General features: G+C 40.5%; 2 protein-coding genes across 15 annotated transcripts in view; one reads left to right on the top strand and one right to left on the bottom strand.

Moving 5' to 3' along the window:
* CASK (calcium/calmodulin dependent serine protein kinase) overlaps positions 1–20076 on the top strand; it is a 362863-nt gene that overhangs the window by 182798 nt on the left and 159989 nt on the right. The gene's annotated exons all lie outside the window — the stretch shown is intronic.
* Positions 5871–18693, bottom strand: GPR82 (G protein-coupled receptor 82). Of its 2 annotated transcripts, XM_013057517.2 has the most exons (4): positions 18425–18693; positions 10569–10698; positions 8194–8257; positions 5871–8055 (listed from the first exon to the last, which is right to left on the bottom strand). In XM_013057517.2, the coding sequence occupies exon 4, from the start codon at positions 8018–8020 to the stop codon at positions 7010–7012; it is 1011 nt and encodes a 336-aa protein (XP_012912971.1). In that variant the 5' UTR covers positions 8021–8055; positions 8194–8257; positions 10569–10698; positions 18425–18693; the 3' UTR covers positions 5871–7009. The 2 variants fall into 2 exon arrangements, with proteins under 2 accessions (XP_012912971.1, XP_004754974.1); XM_004754917.3 differs by lacking the exon at positions 18425–18693 and having other exon boundaries at positions 10569–11260.

The raw sequence follows: 20076 nt of genomic DNA, 5'->3' as shown, positions 1-20076 counted from the left end.
AGGGGCAACATTAGGAATTTATCTGTGGCCATCTTTACAGACAAACAAAACAAATAATTATTGTCCAAGGTAGAGGGTGGGAAATAACATTAAAAGACAGAGCCCGAGAAACTTCACAGAGGTCATGTTTGAGCCTGGTCTTGAGTCATAGGGAAGTTACATGAAGACAAGAGGCTTTTCAAGGAAAGGCTCAGAATTAGTTTTGCATGAGATTTTATTAGTTTATTATCCCTAAGGCACATGCCAAATAAGTTTGAGGAAGCACCCAGAAACATGTTGAGGAAGTGAAGATAGAAGTAATTCTGAAACTGCAAATAAGAAACCACCTGAAAAGGTACCATCATCCAGTTGGCAAGTGCACTCAACAGAGAGCACACACTAATGTTGACATTCGTTATATTTCAGTGCCTGAAATCGATATGTTTTATATGGGTAAATGGAATACTCACATTTAGCTAATCAGTAATTATGAATTTGGGTAAATTTTTATTAAGACATTCATCCAAAACTATGTATCAAGTGCTTTCGGGGGAAGGGGGTGAGGCAGTCGTCTAAGAACCAGAGCTCTATCAATGAACAAAACAGTGTCACTGCCTCCGTGGAATAAGCTGGCTTTCTAATTCAGGGAGACCAACGCTAACCAAAGCATAAATAAGTCAACTACATAATAGGTTAAGATGTGAAAGGGACTGCAGGGGAAACAGAGTGGCCAAAGGGTACGGACTGCTTAGAGAAGGGGTTGCAGTTTTAAACAGGGTGGTCAGAGAAAACCACATTGAAAAGATGACATCTGAGCAAGTACTCACAGGAGGAGAGAAGGTGGGCTGACTGATACGCAAAGGAAGAACGGGCTGGGGAGAAGGAAGAGCTAGTGTGAAGGCACTAAAGCAGGAGCATAACAGACTTAATTGCAGAATAGCAAAGAGGCCAGTGGGGCTGGGGTGAATTGAGCCGTAAGGAGAGTGGATAGGTAGATGAGATTAGAGAGGAAAGGAGGGGAGGGGTTTGACTTCTACTCTGAGAGAAATGGGGATTCCCCGGAGGGTTTTGAACACACTGTGATCTGACTTTCCACAGTAACAGCAGTACATTGCTTTGTTGATGATACATTGAACTAGGGGCTTACAGGTGGAAGCAGGGAAACAGAAGATGGTCCTGCCTAGCTGGTCTCTAGTGGTAGCAGTGAGGGAGTAAAAATGTAGATTCCAGCTATATTCTGAAGGTTGGGTCAACAGGGTTTGCTAATATAACTTTAGTAACTCAGGTAACCCAAAGTAGTTTTATTCAGGACCTTGCCACAGGAGTTTTCCAATGTTGTGGTCATTATAAAACTTCAGTAACAGTACATCTCACATGGCCAATAATTTCAAATTTCTATTTGACGTGTTGTTAATGTTGGCTAATAAAGCAGCCTGTTAGCTTTTCATCACGTTCAGATAGCCTATATTCAGTGACTGGCCTGTGTGTAGATTTCTGTATAGGTTTTGGTTTCTGTAGTTTGTTTTTGTCAAAGTTTTCTTCCCTTACGCTTAACTGAAGAAAATACAAAAACATTGCCATGTTGTATTCCTTTTAGAAGAATTTACTTAATCATCTCTTTCATCCTGCCAAGAATATTCTCATGTTCTCTCCCTTTCTTTCCTTCTCTCTCATAACCTGTGCACCGATCCCAAAGTATTAGATTTTTCCAGAGGTCCTGGCATTTTATTAATTAGTAATGTTTTTTCTTAACTTGATAGGCATTTCTTTTTGAAATCATTATAATTGAGTCTAAAAATGTTTGGTCATATCAAAGTTAGATTTGGATATATGGTACCTCATGACCTGCAGCAGGAACTTGCTTTGGAGAAGCATAAATTGCATAAAAGGCAATTGTGTAACACTTTGAAATTCAGGGAAGCATATCTTCATAGTACAGGTTTCTCCCAACTCCCATGTGTCCCACACTAGTGACATTTTGAGTCAGGTACTTTCTTGTGGGAGGCTGTCCTGTGTATTACTGCCTCTACTCACTACATAGCAATAGTATTTCCCCTTAGTTGTGACAATCAGAAATGTCTCCAGTCATTGCCAAATGCCCCCTGGGGCACAAAAGTCTCCCCTGGTTCAGACCCACTGTATAATACTACATTGTTCCTGCTTCACCTCCCCACAGGCATTAATTAAGGCATGCGTGTCTTTTTTCTGTCCTCTTCCCTTTTATTCCTCATTTTCTTGTGAGAGGATACGAAAACTTTCATTATGTTTCACATCTTTCTCATTTCTTCTCTCACCCCGAAATTAAAAGAACTCTAGAAAGAAATAGTACAGTTGCCAAGGTAAATGCAAAGTCTGGCTCCTTGCCTGCCTTCATTGGCTCTATTAAGCATTAAGAGTCACTGGGTTTTTCTTGTTGCCCCCCAACTCCCGGAGACAGCTTTACCCTATGTCACCTGGGCGTGGAGAGACGAAGCATTCTTAGACCTTTCTGTGGCTCTGACCTACTGACATCCAGTTTTAATAGCTGAAGTTGAAGTTACACCGCTTCTCTAAATGCAGATGGCCATGCGCACAGTTACTTTCTGTTCTGAGTAGGACCTGTGCCCAGGAGGTTTGGGGGCTTGGTGTCGAGTTCTCAGAACTGTGCAAAACCCCAGAGCCAGACAGTCATAGACACTCAGCCAAAAGCCTCCACCCAAGCTTTTCTGCCTGCGCTTCCTTGAAATGGTTTTCCTCCTAAGTGGTGAACACGCCTGGCTGCTTTTTGGTCCCCTTCTGTTCTCAGTTCCCCTTTCACCTGCAGAGGGCCAGACTTGATAAACAGGTGTTCATCACATTACACTAGTTGCTATGGCATATGGATATCATACAGTATTTCTTCCCCTATTGCGCTTGGTTGCTGACATTTCTTCTATGTCTCTTACTGCAACTTCCCAGAAGTCCCTCATATTGTATCAAGAAATTGAAATTCTCATTAAAATGAAAATGTGGGGGGGGTTTATTCTTTATTATAAGATGTACACTGATTCATCCTCTGCATTACTTTAGCAAGATTGAACATAATGCATGGTTAGCTTGAATGTGGGATTTTAATAATTCTACTTAGAAAAACGTCATGAATTATAAGATCTAAAATTTGTCTTGTGTTTCTAACTGCCACGCTTCTCTTCTCCCACCCCACCCTTCCAAAAAGAAATCATCTCCTTGATTTAGAAAGAAAAGAATGAGGAGGAGCGCCGGCCTGACATGGTCAGGGGAGCATGCAGCTCTTGATCTTGAGGTCATGAGTTCAAGCCCTGTGTTGGGAGTAGAGATTACTTAAAAAAAAAAAAAAAAAAAAAGAATGTCTGTGTCTTTTGTTTATTAGATGTGAATTCTTTAACCGCTGCTGTCCTTGTGAGCCAGGGCAGCAAGCACGTATGATATGGCCAAAGCATTTTCTCCTGTCAGGTAGAAAACCTTTCTAGCTGTAGTTAACTCTTCCCACCAGTATCAATTCAATTTGAATTTGGGGGCAGTCAGAGGAAGATCCATGGCATTAGGCAGTAGGGTTGAAATGCTTAGCAAATTACCAGTGTCCCTCTGTGATGCTTTTGCAGTTTGCCAAGCCAGATTTCCTTTCAGCTTGTCTTCTTCCCATATTTGTTCCTGACAACCCCCACTCTGCAGCCCGCAAGGCCAGGGATGGGCTGGGAGAGTCCTTACCAAATAAAGAAGATTGACATCTTCCCTCCCACCCTGCAGGAAATAGAAGCTCTTCCAGGTTGAGTAGTCTATCCATAAGTTTGCTCATCAATTCTTTTTTTTTTTTAAGATTTTATTTATTTATTTGACAGAGAGAGAGGTCACAAGTAGGCAGAAAGACAGGCAAAGAGAGAGGGAGAAGCAGGGTCCTCACTGAGCAGAGAGCCTGATGCAGGCCTTGATCCCAGGACCCTGAAATCATGACCTGAGCGGAAGGCAGAGGCTTAACCCACTGAGCCACCCAGGCGCCCTGATCATCTCTTCTTAATGGTTGTATTCCCAATGAGTAGTTTGAAAGCCACCTTAATGGGAGTGTGTATGTGGAAAGGATAAAAGGAAAAACAGGGGTGCCTGGGTGGCTCAGTGGGTTAAAGCCTCTGCCTTCGGCTCAGGTCATGATCTCAGGGTCCTGGGATTGAGCCCCACATCAGGCTCTCTGCTCAGCGGGGAGCCTGCTTCCTCCTCTCTCTGCCTGCCTCTCTGCCTACTGACAGGTAGATCTCTGTCTGTCAATTAAATAAATAAAATCTTTTTTTAAAAAAAGGGAAAACAAATACTTGTGCCTGTTTTCTGTAGTGAAGCTTGTTTGGCCAACAGGCTGACATTTGGGGCTCCTACAATTTTGTTTGGCTGTAACCCACGCATTAAAAATCTTGTTTTTCTCAAACAAATGGTTGCCAGAGGGCAGGGGAGTGAAGGAATGGGTGAAACAGGTGAAGGGGGTTAAGAGGCACAAACTTCCAGTTGTTATAAAAGAAACTAGTCATGGAGATGGGAAGTGCAATGTAGGGAATACAGCCAATAATATTGTAGTAATGTTATACGGTCACAGATGGTGGCTACACTTACCGTGATGAGCACTGAATAATGTATAGAATTGTCGAATCAACTATGTTGTGCACCTGAAACTAATCTAACATACAACATGACATAGTGTGTCAAATATTACAATGAAAGTTTTTTGAGCACAGTTTTTCTGAAATCCACACTTTAAAGGTAGAGTAATTTAGAAAGTAGTATTTCCTCTAAAATATTTACCACGACATTAAATGGTCAATTTGTTGATTACACAAAAAAACTCTACATGTTTTACAATTACCTGTTCAGGAAAGTATCGGTGGTGTGAAGATGAGCATGGTGATAATAAGCTCAGGACAGAGAATTAAAATGGGAATTTTCTATCAGAATGAGTAACTTAAAGAGAAATTGCATACCTCTTTTCCTCTTCTTTAAATGTAGGAAACTCTACTTTGATAATATTTCATATCTTTTACTTAAAATTGTGGCAAGGCAAAGTGAGGTTTTAATAATGATCTTTAGAGGAGGTACAGATACACACACACACACACACACACATCCATATATACATATGATGAGATTTAATACTGTATCACTTATGTAAAATGAAAGCAATGATTGGACACCTCTGCTTACAGCCAGCACTTAGGGAATCAACCTAGAGTTCTCAGGTCTGCCTTTGTGTCCGCAAATTAATCTGCCAGAGATCAAATCACTGCTATAAAAGAATAGATGTACCCTGTAAACATTTGAAGCCAACATGCATTTTTTTTCATCTGTTTTTCTGAACATTTTCTTCTCTCAGTTAAGCATTGCACTAAAAGGGGGGGGATATTTCCTGTTTGTTTTCTATTCTTTTTTAATGAAAATTATGCAGATGTGTTAGAAAAACTTCTGTTGACATTGAACACATGGCTCTTGGGGAATCTTACAAGTGTATTGTTTCTACATTTTTAATTCAGGAACAAAACATGCTATGAGATTAAAGGCTTGGAAGTGCTATGTGAACTTATTTTACACTTCTTTCTGAGCACTGAAGAAATGACCACGAAGTGAATAAATGAGTCTGAGCAGTCTCTGAGGAAGTAAGAGGTTACCATTAACATTTATTCAACTTCAGTTTCATTTAACTGTTTTTGTCTGGCTCTTATCTGAGCAGATAATGCAAGTACTGTGGGTGTAGAAATTGAAAGCTGAGTACAGCTCAGAGGGCGCTTATGATCTTTTTGGGAAAATAAAACACATGAAAAAATGCTTTTTTAATTAGACTGTGTATAGCACAGAGTATAGTTCCCATCGTTTATCTTGCTGACGAGACTACATGAAAGAAAGAAATGACCGAGAAATGCTTACTGTTTAAATATTTATTTAGGTACTGGGGAAAATTGAGGTGACTTATCTATGCACTTCAGGTTTTTCATCAGCAAATTGGCATCCTTTGTGGTGGTGATGATTAAAATACATGCAAAGCATATAAGCAGAGTGTCTGGCACATAGCAAAAGCTTAGTGAATGACAGCTACTCAGAATAGTAACATCATCTGATTTAATAATAGTACCTATGAATTACATAGTATTTTTCCATTCTGCAAATGATGAAATTAACACTTTAAGAGGTTAAGTAGTTTACTGAGAATTCTCTGGCTAAATAAGAGCTTCAGCTAGGATCGAACCCAGGGAATCTAACTCGAGACCAATCTCTCAACAACAATACTATTATACTGCCCTTACTATTCATTCATTTATTTGCACAAAAATTAATTGGACATCTATGCATGCCAGATACCATTTGTCATTAACTACATTATTTATATTGAATACAGAGGGAAATTTACAAGATGTGATGAAGATAGGCATGTAATGACATCATATTCGCTCTTTATTTTGACCAAACTTAATCCAAATATTCAAATATATTTATAAAAACACTGGCTTAATAAATATGGGAATCAATGAATATTGCTTCTCACAGTAACATAAGCAGATGATACAAGATAATGCCTTTATAAAACCTTGGATTTTTACACTCTGCTATTCATACATCTGGATAGGACTTGAGCAACATAATTTCTGATTCACTTTTTTTCTTTTACTCATTTTTAAAGTTACCAAAAAACACTACCCATAGATGAGCCCTTACACTGCAACTACTAGAAAGCAGAAAACCATTTGCTGCTTTATCCTGCAGTCATGACCTGTTGTGTTTTAAAGAAAAGCATACACAGTTGCATTTAAAGAGAAGATGGTCTTTTGCTTTCATATGCAGTGAGATCCTTTTAGTATGTTTGACTTTTGCCTCTGAGAGGCTCTGCCAACTCAACTTGCAGTATTAGTAGAGCTGTAAAATGAATTTTATGATTATTTCTAAAACCGAAGAGGTTTTCCTACTGCCTGCTTTCAAGCAAGCTGTGACCTGTTGATCATGTAGTTCAATATCCCTAGTAGCCATATAAACACTTTTCTGTTTGGTGGTGTTTTCTATTCAGAAGTCAACTATAGGCTTGTATATGTGGGGATTCCGATTTTGTAAAGAGATTATATAGTGTCTTTTTGAACGTTTTATCTAAAAAAAGAAATATGATCGGGTCTGTGCTACTTCTAGCTGATGCAAGACAGGTGAGGACATTTTTAATTTCAATTAAATAATTCAGTCGCTGACAGTTCTGATTTTGGTGTAGAACATAAAAAATGGGTTTAAAAATGCTGTATGGAAGGAAGCAAACTATTAGTAGAATCTGGATGACCAAAAGGTGCCTTTTCACAGAACTGTAAGTCAGATCTTTCTCCATAATGGATGTACAGGTCCTTATTTTTCTCAGATGGCTGACAAAAGAGTAATATGATGTTAGTACGACTAAAAAGGAAAATCCCATAAATGTGGTTCCAATGAGGCCCGCGGTCTGCGAGATCATGGCTCCTAGTTCCGTCTGCCGGTTATAGCACACGTTCTCCTCTCCTTCTGTAGCCTCTACAACTGAGTAGTATATGATAACTGGCATAATTATGCCTAGTACAACTCCCCATATGTAAACACACAGTTTTCTAGCAAAGTTGGGCTGGCGAAATTTTTTCAGTAAATGGCCATAAAATACTTTCTCGTAGCATGAAGTAGTCTCTTGTACTGAGTCCTTTTTCATTAAGGTAGCATAGCGGCTTATGGCAATCCAACTTAAAATTAAGAGGCTAACGAACATACTTACATGCATGGATAGAGTTCCCAAAAAATTGACCACTGTGCATTGTGCAGATCGATACTCCCATTGAGAACCTTTTAGGAAATAGATACCCATGAAAGGCATAGCACTGCACACAAGTAAGTTTGCAGTCACAAGATGTGCTAGGTAGATGTGCGTTGATGTTTTCTTGCCTATCTTTGTTAAAAATAGCCATTGAGAGAGAGAATTTCCAAAGAGACCAATGATGCAGAGGAAGGTGTAAATGATCGGCAAAGCCAGGGAAGAGATCCTGGATGGTTGAATACATGTTGAATTGTTGCTCATTTATATCAGATTTTCTTGGAATTTTGTCTCAGGAGCTAGAACAGAATGGCAGATATTTAATGTTAAAATTATAGATGGTATTTAAACTGAATAGTTTTTTAAAACCATTGGATGAAATAAAATAGTAATGTAAATGTATTGGGTAGAAAGAGAGGATATAGATGCTTTCTCACCTTTTCTAATCACGGTTGTCCAGTGGAACTACAAGTAAGACTTGATGGTGGACAGTACCTTTGTCTAAAAAATGAAATTTGATACAAATAGTTAAAGACCTGAGATTTATCATTCTTTGATTTTTTTTTTCCTAGAAAGGTAATTTAACTATTTTAAAGCACATGCAAGCAATACATACTGGCCAAAGGAAAGTATTACAAAAGTATTTTGTGGCCACTCTACTACTTAAGACTTTTAATTACCACCTTAATAAACGCTTTTCAAAATGGCTTCTCTCCAGGATGAGGCTAAAGCACCCTCTGTAATCTAATACCCTTAGAATAGTGTCATTTTGCATTTCAGAAGTAAACTTAATTCTACACAAATACTCAGACAAGATCCTGAATCAAACAGAAGGCAAGTATAGTGACCAAGGATAGACATCAAAATCCCAAGGTCTTTACCAAGACATCAGAAATTTCCTATTTCAAATATTTAATGTTAAACTACCATACTTCAGTTTTTTTTTAAAGTTTACTTTAAATTCTGTGTCAAAACTGTAGTTGCTATGCTTGTTGGTTAGAGTGCCCTCATGTGTCTTTGTGTATAATTTTAGTACCTTGTGTTTTCAGAGAATATGATTTTTTTAGAAGACATTTTAATCACAGCATAAATACAGGCATGGTTTTTTTGGTTTTTTATGTTTTATTTTTTGTTTTTAAGTTTATTTTTTTTTTGTAATAATCTACACCCAACATGAGGCTCGAACCTAGGATCCCGAGATCAGGTGTCACGTGCTCTTCCGACTTAGTTAGCCAGGTGCCCCATGTCTTATTTTTAAATCTTTTTCTTTTATCTTTCTTGCATAAGATGGTACACCGGAAATGTTGAAGAGTCACATACAAACTCTCTTTCATTATTTTGTTCATTCCTTATTTCTTTAAGGTGTGAATTACAAGTTATTGGATTCAGGTCAAGTAAGAATCATGAGCTTTATTCAGAATGTGCCACATTTCTCTGTGTTTATCACCATAGCTTTCTAGGTACCACATTCTCTTTCATAAAAATTTAGAGTGGAGATTCTTTAAACCTTTTTTTAAATCACATTCGGTCTTTTGATAAAAACAAAAAATGTTGCCATGGATCTACCTTCATATATGTCCCCAGCCCCTCTGAGCTCTTTCACTCTGCCCCTCTTCAGAGTCACAGTTTTAAGTTTTGCATCATGGATTACAGAAATAGGGAGGGGTTTTCCCCAAATATGCTGTTGGAATTTTTAAGTAATTTATTTTTTTGTTTTTTATTTTTTGAAATATTTTATTTATTTATTTGACAGACAGAGATCACAAGTAGGCAGAGAGGCAGGCAGAGAGAAAGGAAGGGAAGCAGGCTCCCCGCTGAGCAGGGAGCCTGATGCGGGGCTCCAGGGCTCCGGGGCAGGACCCTGAGATCATGACCTGAGCCAAAGGCAGAGGCTTTAACCCACTGAGCCACCCAAGTGCCCCTTAAGTAATTTTTTAAACCAAGCAATCCCCACACAAGGACTTTGAAAGCATGAGGGTCTGTACAGTGCCTCTAGCTTCCAGTATGGAGACCCTTTACTAATGTCTACCAGTTTCTATCATTTTATTTCTTTGCAATTTTTATTTAGAAAACAGTCCAGATGCTTCAGAGGGAGTATGTGTCTGAATGCAGTACAGCCCAGCAGATTGGAATCTGGTTGCAATTAGTGCACTGTCAGTTGTAAATATATAAAGCCTGATCCATACTGATTTAAAACCAGTCAGATAGAGAGTGAAATAAGCCAGTTATTTCCTGAGAACAATTGATTCAATCCAAGTAGATCTTTTTATAACAAATGGAGCTTCCAGGGTGCCTGGTGGCTCAGTCAGTTAAGTGTCTGCCTTCAGCTCAGGTCATGATCCTAGGGATTGAGCTCCGAATCTGGCTCCTTGCTCAGTGGGGAGCCTGCTTCTCCCTCTGCCTCTGGCCCTGTGTGTGTTCTCTCTCTCTCTCTCTTCTCGGTCAAATAAATAAATAAAATCTTTTTTTTAAAAGGCAAGAAAGAAATGGAACTTCCTTTTATGGTTATAGTAAAGAAAAACACTGCCCTTGCCTTGTGTAGATAATGCGTTATATACTAAAATCTGAAAAGGTAATAGTGCTTCTGTATTCACAGATCGTATTCCCCTTGTTTCAAACTAGCCCACCTCAGACAGCATCTGCCGCTGCCTATTACTGTCACCTCGCTTTGCTATTTCACACTAGCAGATGTTTCCAAACAAAAAGGAGGGGAAAAGACTCTAATGATCAGCTATCAAAATTTAAACATTTTAGTCCTGTTAGAGTTTTTACAGAGTTAACTTTTAAGCTACAAGTAAGTGATCAGTCTTACCTGCACAAGTAGTTTACACCAATCAAGGCTCTGTTCAGGACAGGGATGCAAAATTTCAGACTTAAAATTCTCCGACCATCCAGTATCTTTCAGTTCTAGTCAGTGCGACCAGATTCTTGCATGACACCAACTACAGTGAGGGGAAAAAGGAAATTAAACAGTATTGAAGAAATTGAATAGTTATGGTAAATGTAGCAACTACCTCTCAAAAAAAACCCCTCATTTCTCTATTTCTGTGGTGGGAGGAAGTTGGTGGACAATATATATATTGTACTTCCTTATGATTATTTTATGAACCAGCTCTACCTCAAGGAGCTTTATATTAACATGCTTGGCTGAAGTTAAGTTCAAAGGTTTAGTCCCCATAGCTAGTTTCATACATCACAGTGGTAGAGGGAACCACTTCATACTCACCCAAGAAAATATTAGTATAAACTTGTCTGTAAAATCACTTGTCGATAGTTCATTTGCAGTTCATCTTTATCAAGAATAAGAGGAAACAAACCCAAAATTTTCTTACCAGTAGCGGCTTACTGAAATCAGATATCACAGAGCTGGAATAGAACTTCATGATCATCTATGGATACAAACCCTTCATTTTAAGGATAAAGAAGTGAATGAGATCCAGGGCACCTGATCTGAGGGTGGCTCAGTCGGTTCAATGTCTGCCTTCTGTTCAGGTCATGATTTCAGGGTCCTGGGGTCGAGTCCCACATCAGGCTTCCTGCTTAGTGGGGAGTCTGCTTCCTCTGCCCCTCCCACCCACTAGTGCTTGCCCCCTCCTCCACAAAAATAAATAGTCTTTGTTTTTTTTTTTTTTTTTTTTTGAAAAGGCAAGAAGTGAGACCCAGCGTAGCACACTGTAAGTAAATACAGACTGCACTCGAGTTTGGGTCCCAACTAGGTTACCAAGTGAACTAACCCATTCTACTTCCAACTGCCCTCTGAGCCCCCATTCAGATTCAGATTAGTGTCCATGGTTTGGAGCATTTCATAAAGGCTTTGGGGAATCCCAGAAAGTGCCAGAATCTGAAGACCAAATACTCCTCGGATATAATGAATAGTTACATCATGCTATAAAGAATCCAGTTTTATATATAGTATCGTGTAATGAGCCTACGAACTAGTAACTAACTGAAAGCTCAGGGTACAGCTGAGGAGCCAGACTTGCGTCACACACTACCCTCCCTTGTGTAGTGAAACCACCCGGAGGGAGTCAGAGAATGGGAACAGAAATCTAATTTCATCAAACTTGAGCACTTCAGTTATCAGTGAATCTGCATTTAAAATTAATAGAAGGACCTTGCCATTTCTCATAACCCCCAATGTGTATCTTTTTTCGTGTTGATTGCTTAAGTCCTCCCTACTGTTTGCATAATTGTTCTCTGTAAAACAAAAGTGAGAACTACTTAAGTGGTTCTGCTGCTGTTCATCTTTGTCATGCTTGCCATTATTTCATTAAGGACCGTGACTCGTCCAGGGTTGTATGGCCATGGACTGCACAGTAATTTGGCCTCTCTGGAATTCCTATTATTTTTACTTCATCAATTTCTCATGTCCCAGGAAGGAATTACTTAGAACAAAAACCCGTTTGAACTAATTTAGAGAAGAATGGAAGTGGAATGCTGTTTATAAGTGATTGAGAGATCATTTTAATATTACCACTTTGAGCCTTAAGCCCCTGTAGTCAAAAAAAGAGAGAGAGAGACCACTCTTGCCCTCCCCTACCTTTCCTCCATTGTCCCCAGACTCAGTAAATGACAGCATCACTTTCTCGTTATTCAAGTCAAAAACCTAGGAATTATCCTGCTTCCTCTCTTTCCTTCACATCTCACATCCAGTCAATTCCTGTAGCTTCTCCCACCACCACCAGTAGTAGCCACACTTAATGAAAGCTTATTATGTGCCAGGCATCCTGGTCTGTGTTTTGTCTTATTTCATCTTCACAATACACTGTGAAATAAATAGTACAAAATATATTCAATTTAAAGATGAGGAAAACAACTTCAGAAAGGTCACATAAATTGCCTAAGATCATGCAGCCATCTGTCCTCACAACATGATGAGTGGCTTACATACACACACACACACACAGCAAGTGACTCAAAACAAGACCATAGGTGCAGTATCTTTTTTGTTTGTTTGTTTAATCTAGCCTCTGAAGTCAGCACTGTCACTTCTGCAGTATTTTCTTGGTCACACAGAGCCAGCAGTGATTCAATATGAAGAGGTAGATAGCAGGAGATGGTGATCATTGGGAGCCATCTTGGAAGCTGGCTACCACAAGATGTCAGTCAACCATTGGACTAGGGAAAAGTCAAAAGTACCTCTTAAAATGACTGTCAGGCAGCTGATCATTTATCAAGCAAGAATGCCTGGATTGGTGTACATTCTGTCATTTCTTCCTGTCTCTTGATTTTTAGTGCTCTGTATTAAACAGTGCAGTTCATTTATTTTTTTTAAAGATTTTATTTATTTATGTGACAGACAGAGATCACAAGTAGGCAGAGAGGCAGGCAGAGAGAGAGGAAGGGAAGCAGGCTCCCTGCTGAGTAGAGAGCTCAACGCAGGACTCAATCCCAGGACCCCAGGACTATAACCTGAGCCGAAGGCAGAGGCTTTAACCCACTGAGCCACCCAGGCGCCCCCAGTGCAATTCATTTAATGAGTATTTATTGAAGTTCCTAGTATGTTTCTAGTGCTGTGTGGAAGTCACAGAAGTGTATTAGCCATAGGCTAACATAGGGTTTCCAGAAATTCAGGAGTGATTCCACAAGCAAGCCAAGAATTCAGATTAATAATGTGATGTGTGGGGGCACCTGGATGGCTCATTGGGTTAAGCCTCTGCCTTCAGCTCAGGTTATGATCCCAGGATCTTGAGATCAAGCCCCACATCGGGCTCTCTGCTCTGCAGGGAGCCTGCTTCCCCCTCTCTCTCTGCCTACCTGTGATCTCTCTCTCTGTCAGATAAATAAATAAAATCTTTAAAAAAATATATAGTGTGATGTGTGATAGAGAAGATGCTCTACAAATTAGAAAGAGGAGAAAACAGTGAATCATAGTTGTTCTGGAAGGCCAAAGGAGCTAGAAGGAAAGGGAACACATGCTAAGCTATAATTCTGTGCTATGTAGGGACTGGGCAGAGCATTTTACATGTAAGAACTCGAACAATGGGTGGTAGAGGTTCCATTTCACATGGAAGGAAATTGAGTTTCAAAGAGGTTAAATTGTGTGCCCAAGGCAACACAACAAGTAAATGAACTTGAAAGCATATATTATTTTTTTTCAATCTCTTCCTCTGCTGTTGAAAGCAGAAATTACTGGCCTTTCTCAGGGGTCAGTTAGTTGTACTCAGTAGTACTTATGGTAAGTAAACTGGGGTCAAGTTTTGAATACTTTTTACTTTGTTCAAACAGGGCTTCCCATCCTATGCTCTAAGGTAGCAGAATTGACCATGGGAAAAATCAAGTCCAATTTTCTAATCATTGAAAGCTTTGAACTTTAAGCTAAGTTCTATCTCATCGATAGCAGTATAAATTCTTTTTGATTGAGGCAATTTTTGAATTCCTTAACTGAAATATAAGGAATTTTCTAATTTATGTTTTTCTAAGAACTACTACAATTGGTCGAAAAGCATAAATGTCAGAGCATACAAAATTAGCGAAAATACAACTTGTCAGGTGGAAATTTCAAGGATTACAAGTGCTGTGTACACGTGGCCCCTTGGACTTTTCTCACTCAAGCCACCGGTCTTTCTCTTTGGTTTCTCATAAATCTTTCCCATCCACACCCTCTGCAAGGTTCCGGTTCTGTTATCCAAGTGCAAATGCCCTTATCCAACACTTCTAATTCTTTCCTACATCATCTGCCAAATGCTGATCCCCTGGGTGTTCTGCTCAGACCCTTATGATTTACTTCTCAAGGTGTTAGAGTAGTTCCCCCAGAATACAAGCCCTGCCTTGTGTTAAGTTTCCTGCTTTCGAGATACACGCACACGCATGTGTGTGTGTTTGTGTGTGTGTCAAGGGAATGTTTCACTCTGTTCCCAGAACCCATTTGGAGTCATTCAGTAAGAATGGTTCAGAGGGCAGGCAGGTGGTAATTTATTTTGACAGTCTGTGGTGAGCTGTATACAGCAAGGGTGCACGAGACTTCTCCTGACTTACAGGGATTATAGGGGTCAGGAGTAGGGTCCCTCACCACCTTCCATCAGAGCCAGAATGCAAAGGACACCTAAGACACATCATTCATACCTGCACCTCATTGCTCCAGCTACACAATTATTTTAGGCTGGTGTCCACACTAGCTGTGGTTCACCTTTTTGAGTACTCTTCCTGACCAGTCTGCAGTTCGGGCCATCGGGAGGCTGGTGTGCAGGCAGAGCAGATAGGCCTCACACAGTCTGTGTTTGAACAGCACATTCAAAAGATAAGTGGTTCTCCAAAAGGGGGGGCAGTGGAAGCCTTTTATCCAGTTCAGTGCATACCCGAGACAGTGGTCACCTTGAGGAGTGAAACACAGACCTTTGACTCAAAGCTGTGGTTTGTTCAAGGCTCGCTGAGCCCCCTGCTCCCTTCAGGATGTGGTGTCTAGCCACAGCCCCGTCCCCACGGCACCGCTCGCAGGCTCTTGCTGCTGCTCGAGCAGCTGTATTTCAGGCCGTCCCACCCTTAATCAGGGTTTTAAGAACTTCTACTAGGAAGAGCTGATTTCTCAGTATATCGTGGGAGTATCTCCCTCAAGAACTATTTTTAAAACAGCAGAAATTATAGTCCAGAGTTTGAAAGTTTATCATCGTGCAGAAAACTGATTAGCTCCATAAGGAAGGTCCACTGACAAAACGTAGAGGGACCTACTAATCAAAGTTTCATTATGCTTCGCCTTTGGCTTTGTCTCTTCATATAGGTTTGTGTGCACCGGATAGACGTGGTCTTCTAGAATCGCATACCACAATAACACTGTAGCAGTCTCGGTGGCGGCCGTAAGAACTGGAATGCCCTCTGAGGCGGCAGAGGGAAGCAGATGGGAAATAGGTTTGGGGAAGGGAAGAAACTTCAGCATTGGATTAGATGAGGCAAAAATCTTTTTGAGGACAGTCAGATTTTAAATTTCAACATCTTTGAGTCAGTTAAGTTTAATTCATATCCTGCTTCAGAACCTACCGTTTTTTTTTAAAGGTTCTTTGAAGGGCTCCTGGGTGGCTCAGTCAGTTAAGCATCTGACTTTGACTCAGGTCATGATTTGGGAGTCCTGGGGTTGAGCCCCACATTGGGATCCCTGCTCAATGAGGACTCTGCTTCTCCGTCTGCCCCTCTCCCTGCTCTCTTTCTTTTTCTCTCTCTCTCTCAAACCTTTTTAAAAAAGGTTCTTTGAAAAGGAAAAAGTATAAAATTTTCTGAAAATGAAACCTTTGATGATAGAATTCTAAAAATAAAAATAAAAATATTGCCCCAGGTACAAGATACATCCCTACACCTCTGCCCTGGGAAACAACACATCAGACTGCAGTGAGATTTCGAGAACCAAAAAGGCATCCTATATCCGTTCCCTGGAACCCGCAGTGTCCCTTTCTTCCCAAGACCAAGGTTTCCTGGCCAGTTTATTACCAATCATTTCCTTTGGATATCTAGATACTGTTGTGTTGAGGTTAAGTCCCCTGCTCCATGTCCTTATTCAAGGGACAAAACAGGTATGTGAAGGGAAGGCGAGGGGCAGTTAAGTACCTGTCTTACTGCCTGTATCTGAGTGTCTGGGTTGATTTTCTCTTAAGAGCCCCAAGTACTGAAGTAACAAGCTTGCCTGAGAACCATGTTTATTAGGAAGCTTATAAATGGCAGCTACTGAAGTGCTTCCTATATATATTCAATCGGTTTTTAAACCATCTCTGAGCTAAATGCCATCCTAACTACCAGTTTCTAGATGAGATTTAGGCCCACAGAAGAGAAATAACTTGCCGCTGCTAGTAGAACTGCCATAGAGTAGGGCTTAGAACTGGACCCAGGCAGTGTGACTTCAGAGCCCATATTCTTGGCTGCTGCCAGAGTCTGGTTGATGGTGTTGGGTAAGGTGACCCAGTATCCCCAGTGACCAAAAACATATCTCACTTATATACCTGTCTGCAGTTTTCAGTCTGGAAGTTTATGAACTCCTGCCATCTCCCCATTGTAGAGGTGCCTTTTTCCATCCGTAGCTGGTAAGTAATCAGAGGGTTCTATTTTGAGACTATGTATTGTTTCCCTTTCAGTCCATTGATTTTAGCAGTCACGGATGATCCTCACCTAAGTCAGTTCTTGTGCTGATGGATGCAGATAAATTAGATTTGAAGTGGTCACTTGAAGGCGGCACTCTAAACAAGTCTTGGTGTTGAGATCATTCTCAAATAGTGCCATCTGTGGCATAGCTTCTAATATTACCAGATTTTCTCTTCTTCCCTGTCCTCCATCAAAAACCAGCCTAAAATATGCTGTTTTAATAAACAACGTAAAGCATTGAGGCCAGGAAACCTAAGTCCTACGGAGTGACGACCTCTGGAAATAGCTGGTAGAGAAAACTGGAAAAGAGAAAAACCGCCGCAGTTTGGTGTTCGCTGCAAAGTCTGCAGCTCGTTCTTTTGGCAGCGCTGTGGCCAGCAGAGGGCAGTGTATTACCAGCCCTGGGTAAACCTCTCCCAATGAAAGGCTGAAGTAGAAGCTGCTGGCGTTGCTCTGTTTTCCAGCCAGAAACTTAAAACCATTTAAAAGTTGTGTTTTTTTTTTTTAAGTTCTAACAGAATGATAAATGTCATTTAACTAGCTGAAAAACACTTTAAACGTGAGAGAGTAACAGTAATTGTGTGGGCGAGGATTCCTTTCACGATTTCACCCCGATTTCCTTAACGATTTCATCCTAAAGATGAAAAGCCAGTACCAGTCATCTGCCTTTAACAGGATATGTCCTCTGGGGACTTTTTTGTTTTGTACCAGTGATTATCACAAGAGTTGCCTTTGTAAAACACAACTTCAATCACCTGAGCAGTAAAAAAGAAAGTCTGACATTTTAGTATGTGAAAGTTGTAGTCATATCTTCTAGTTTTATTTAGCTTTTCTCCTAATCACAGTGATTCAAGGACATAATTTCAAAAGTCAAAGAATACTGAAAGGCTTGTAGTGAAAACTTGCCTATTAATAAATGTGATTTAAAGCCTATATCAGCTAATGAAGACAGTAGAGTCCCTGTTGTGTCCCCTTTAGTCCTTCCTCAGACTCCGAAGATCCTTTCATTTAAGAAACCCCCTAACCTGTTGCCTCGTTATTCCCTTCTTTCCATCAGTGGGGAGCATATGTTTGTTGTTATCTCGGAGAACACATGGGTGGTTTAAATCTTTAATAACCCTGGGGCGCCTGGATGGCTCAGCAGGTTAAAGCCTCTGCCTTCGGCTCAGGTCATGATCCCAGGGTCCTGGGATTGAGCCCCACATCTGGCTCTCTGCTCAGCAGGGAACATGCTTCCCCCCTCTCTCTCTGCCTGCCTTTCTGCCTACTTGTGATCTCTGTCAAATAAATAAATAGATAAATCTTTTAAAAAAATCTTTAATAACCCTGCCATTCCCCACCCTGCAGTGGTTTGGAAAATAGTTGTCTCTTTCTCTCTTCCTCTCACACACAGCTTTCAAATAAAAGAATTCAAGGCGTTGTCTCTCTTGTTAGTGAAATCGCTATTATTCATTGTTGCCTTTTTAGAAATAGTACGCACACTTTTTGTTTATATTTTATGTGCATCATTTATCTCTTCACACCCCCAGACTTGGTGGCTTAGGACAACTCTCGATTCTGCAATTTGTTCTGGGCTCAGCTGGGCAGTTCTTCTGTCATTCTTACCTGGGATCATCTGTGCAGCTATGTAGCTTCTTAGTCATCTGGCAGCATAGCTGAGACTGGGTAGTCCAAGATGGCCTCACTCTTGTGTCTGGAGCCCCAGCTGGGATGGTTATGCAGGCCGAGCGTCTGTTTCCATGTGATCTTTTTATTGGCTTTATTTCTAATGTGATGGTCTCGGCTTCTGAGAGGGCAAAACTGGAAGCTGCAAGGCCTCTGAAGGTTTTGCTCAAATGTCCTGCAATGTCCACCACCTTTTATCAGTCAGAGCAAGTCACATATCTGCCCAGATTCAAGAGGTGGGCAAAAGACTCCACCTCTGAATGGGAGGAGCTGTGGAGAATTTTAATCTACCACATTTTTTAATGTGCTTGCAGTGGTAACGTTTTAACTAATTTTCTATATCTTTCCCTGGAAGTGCCTTTGCATTGGCTCTTTCCTTGGGGATTAATATAGTATGTGTACCTGGGAGTTCATGGCTTCTTGGGCAATATTTCAAAAAAGAAAAGTTGAGTTTACTTTGTGAGAGCTGCCCACTCTGTCCCACTTGGGTCCTGGAGCTGTTGTTTTGTTTTGATTATTTCTTATATTACGAAGTGCATCAAAAGTATCGTGAATCTGGGCACCTGGGTGGTTCAGTTGGTTAAGCAACTGCCTTCCACTCAGGTCATGATCCCAGAGTCCCAGGATCAAGTCCCACATCAGGCTCCCAGCTCCAAGGGGAGTCTGCTTCTCCCTCTGACCTTTTCCCCTCTCATGCTCTCTCTCACTGTCTCTCTCTCAAATAAATAAATAAAATCTTTTTTTTTTTAAGTATCTATTTCCAGAATAGATTCTAGCTTTTTAGTAAGACTAGAAGAAAAGTCTGTTTCTGCTAGTGTGATCCTGAAAGCTGGATAAATTCATTGACTTCTCCAATACTAAAGCCTAGAAGGACGTGGAATGACAATTAATCTAGCTCACCCTTTGGTAGCTCCCCCCACCACCACCACCAGCATGCTGGTTTGTACTCACTACTCAAGATTTCTTTATTTGCAAGATCATAAATGGAAACTATCAGAGCATGAGACCCACATTCACTTACTGAGCTGATTCCTTGCACTAGTTGCCACATATATTTGGACCTCTGCAACCGTCCCCAACACGAGCTGACCTGTGTGTTCCAATGTTTTTCAAGACTAACTGGCCACAAAGGGGAACTGAATATGAACATGCATGCAAACCTCATCAGTTCCCTTTGCAACCAGCTGAAAGTTGTTTTTAATATAGAGGAAACAGTGTTTTTCTTGTGAGTATAAACAATTTACGGCATTTCTGCTTCTGACAGGTCGGGACATACAAGAGAACACCGCACTAAATTGTGAGAAAGGCACTTTAAAGAGAAAGTAGGAAAACAGCAAAAGTTGAATTGAGGAAGAGAAAGAGGTGCTGCTGTGTACAGGAAAGGAACAAAGCAGAGGTGGGAGACTGGGTACTAGAAAGTCTTAATAAGTAATAGAACACGAGAAGAGGCAGGAACTGTAGAAAGGAAATGTCTGTAACAGGAAAGGGCCTGTAGCAGCACTTCCAGTGGTATTAATGGAAGGCATTAAAATCTCTTGGCCCAGAAGTTTGCCATTGGATAAAATTGGAAAATATAACCCATTAGAGTGATT

This window comes from Mustela putorius, unplaced genomic scaffold, assembly GCF_011764305.1.
Source record: "Mustela putorius furo isolate JIRA1106 unplaced genomic scaffold, ASM1176430v1.1 tig00003836_pilon_pilon_pilon, whole genome shotgun sequence".
NCBI lineage: Eukaryota > Metazoa > Chordata > Mammalia > Carnivora > Mustelidae > Mustela > Mustela putorius.
Note: the sequence above shows the minus strand (reverse complement) of the source record. Positions and strands in the feature narration are given on the sequence as shown.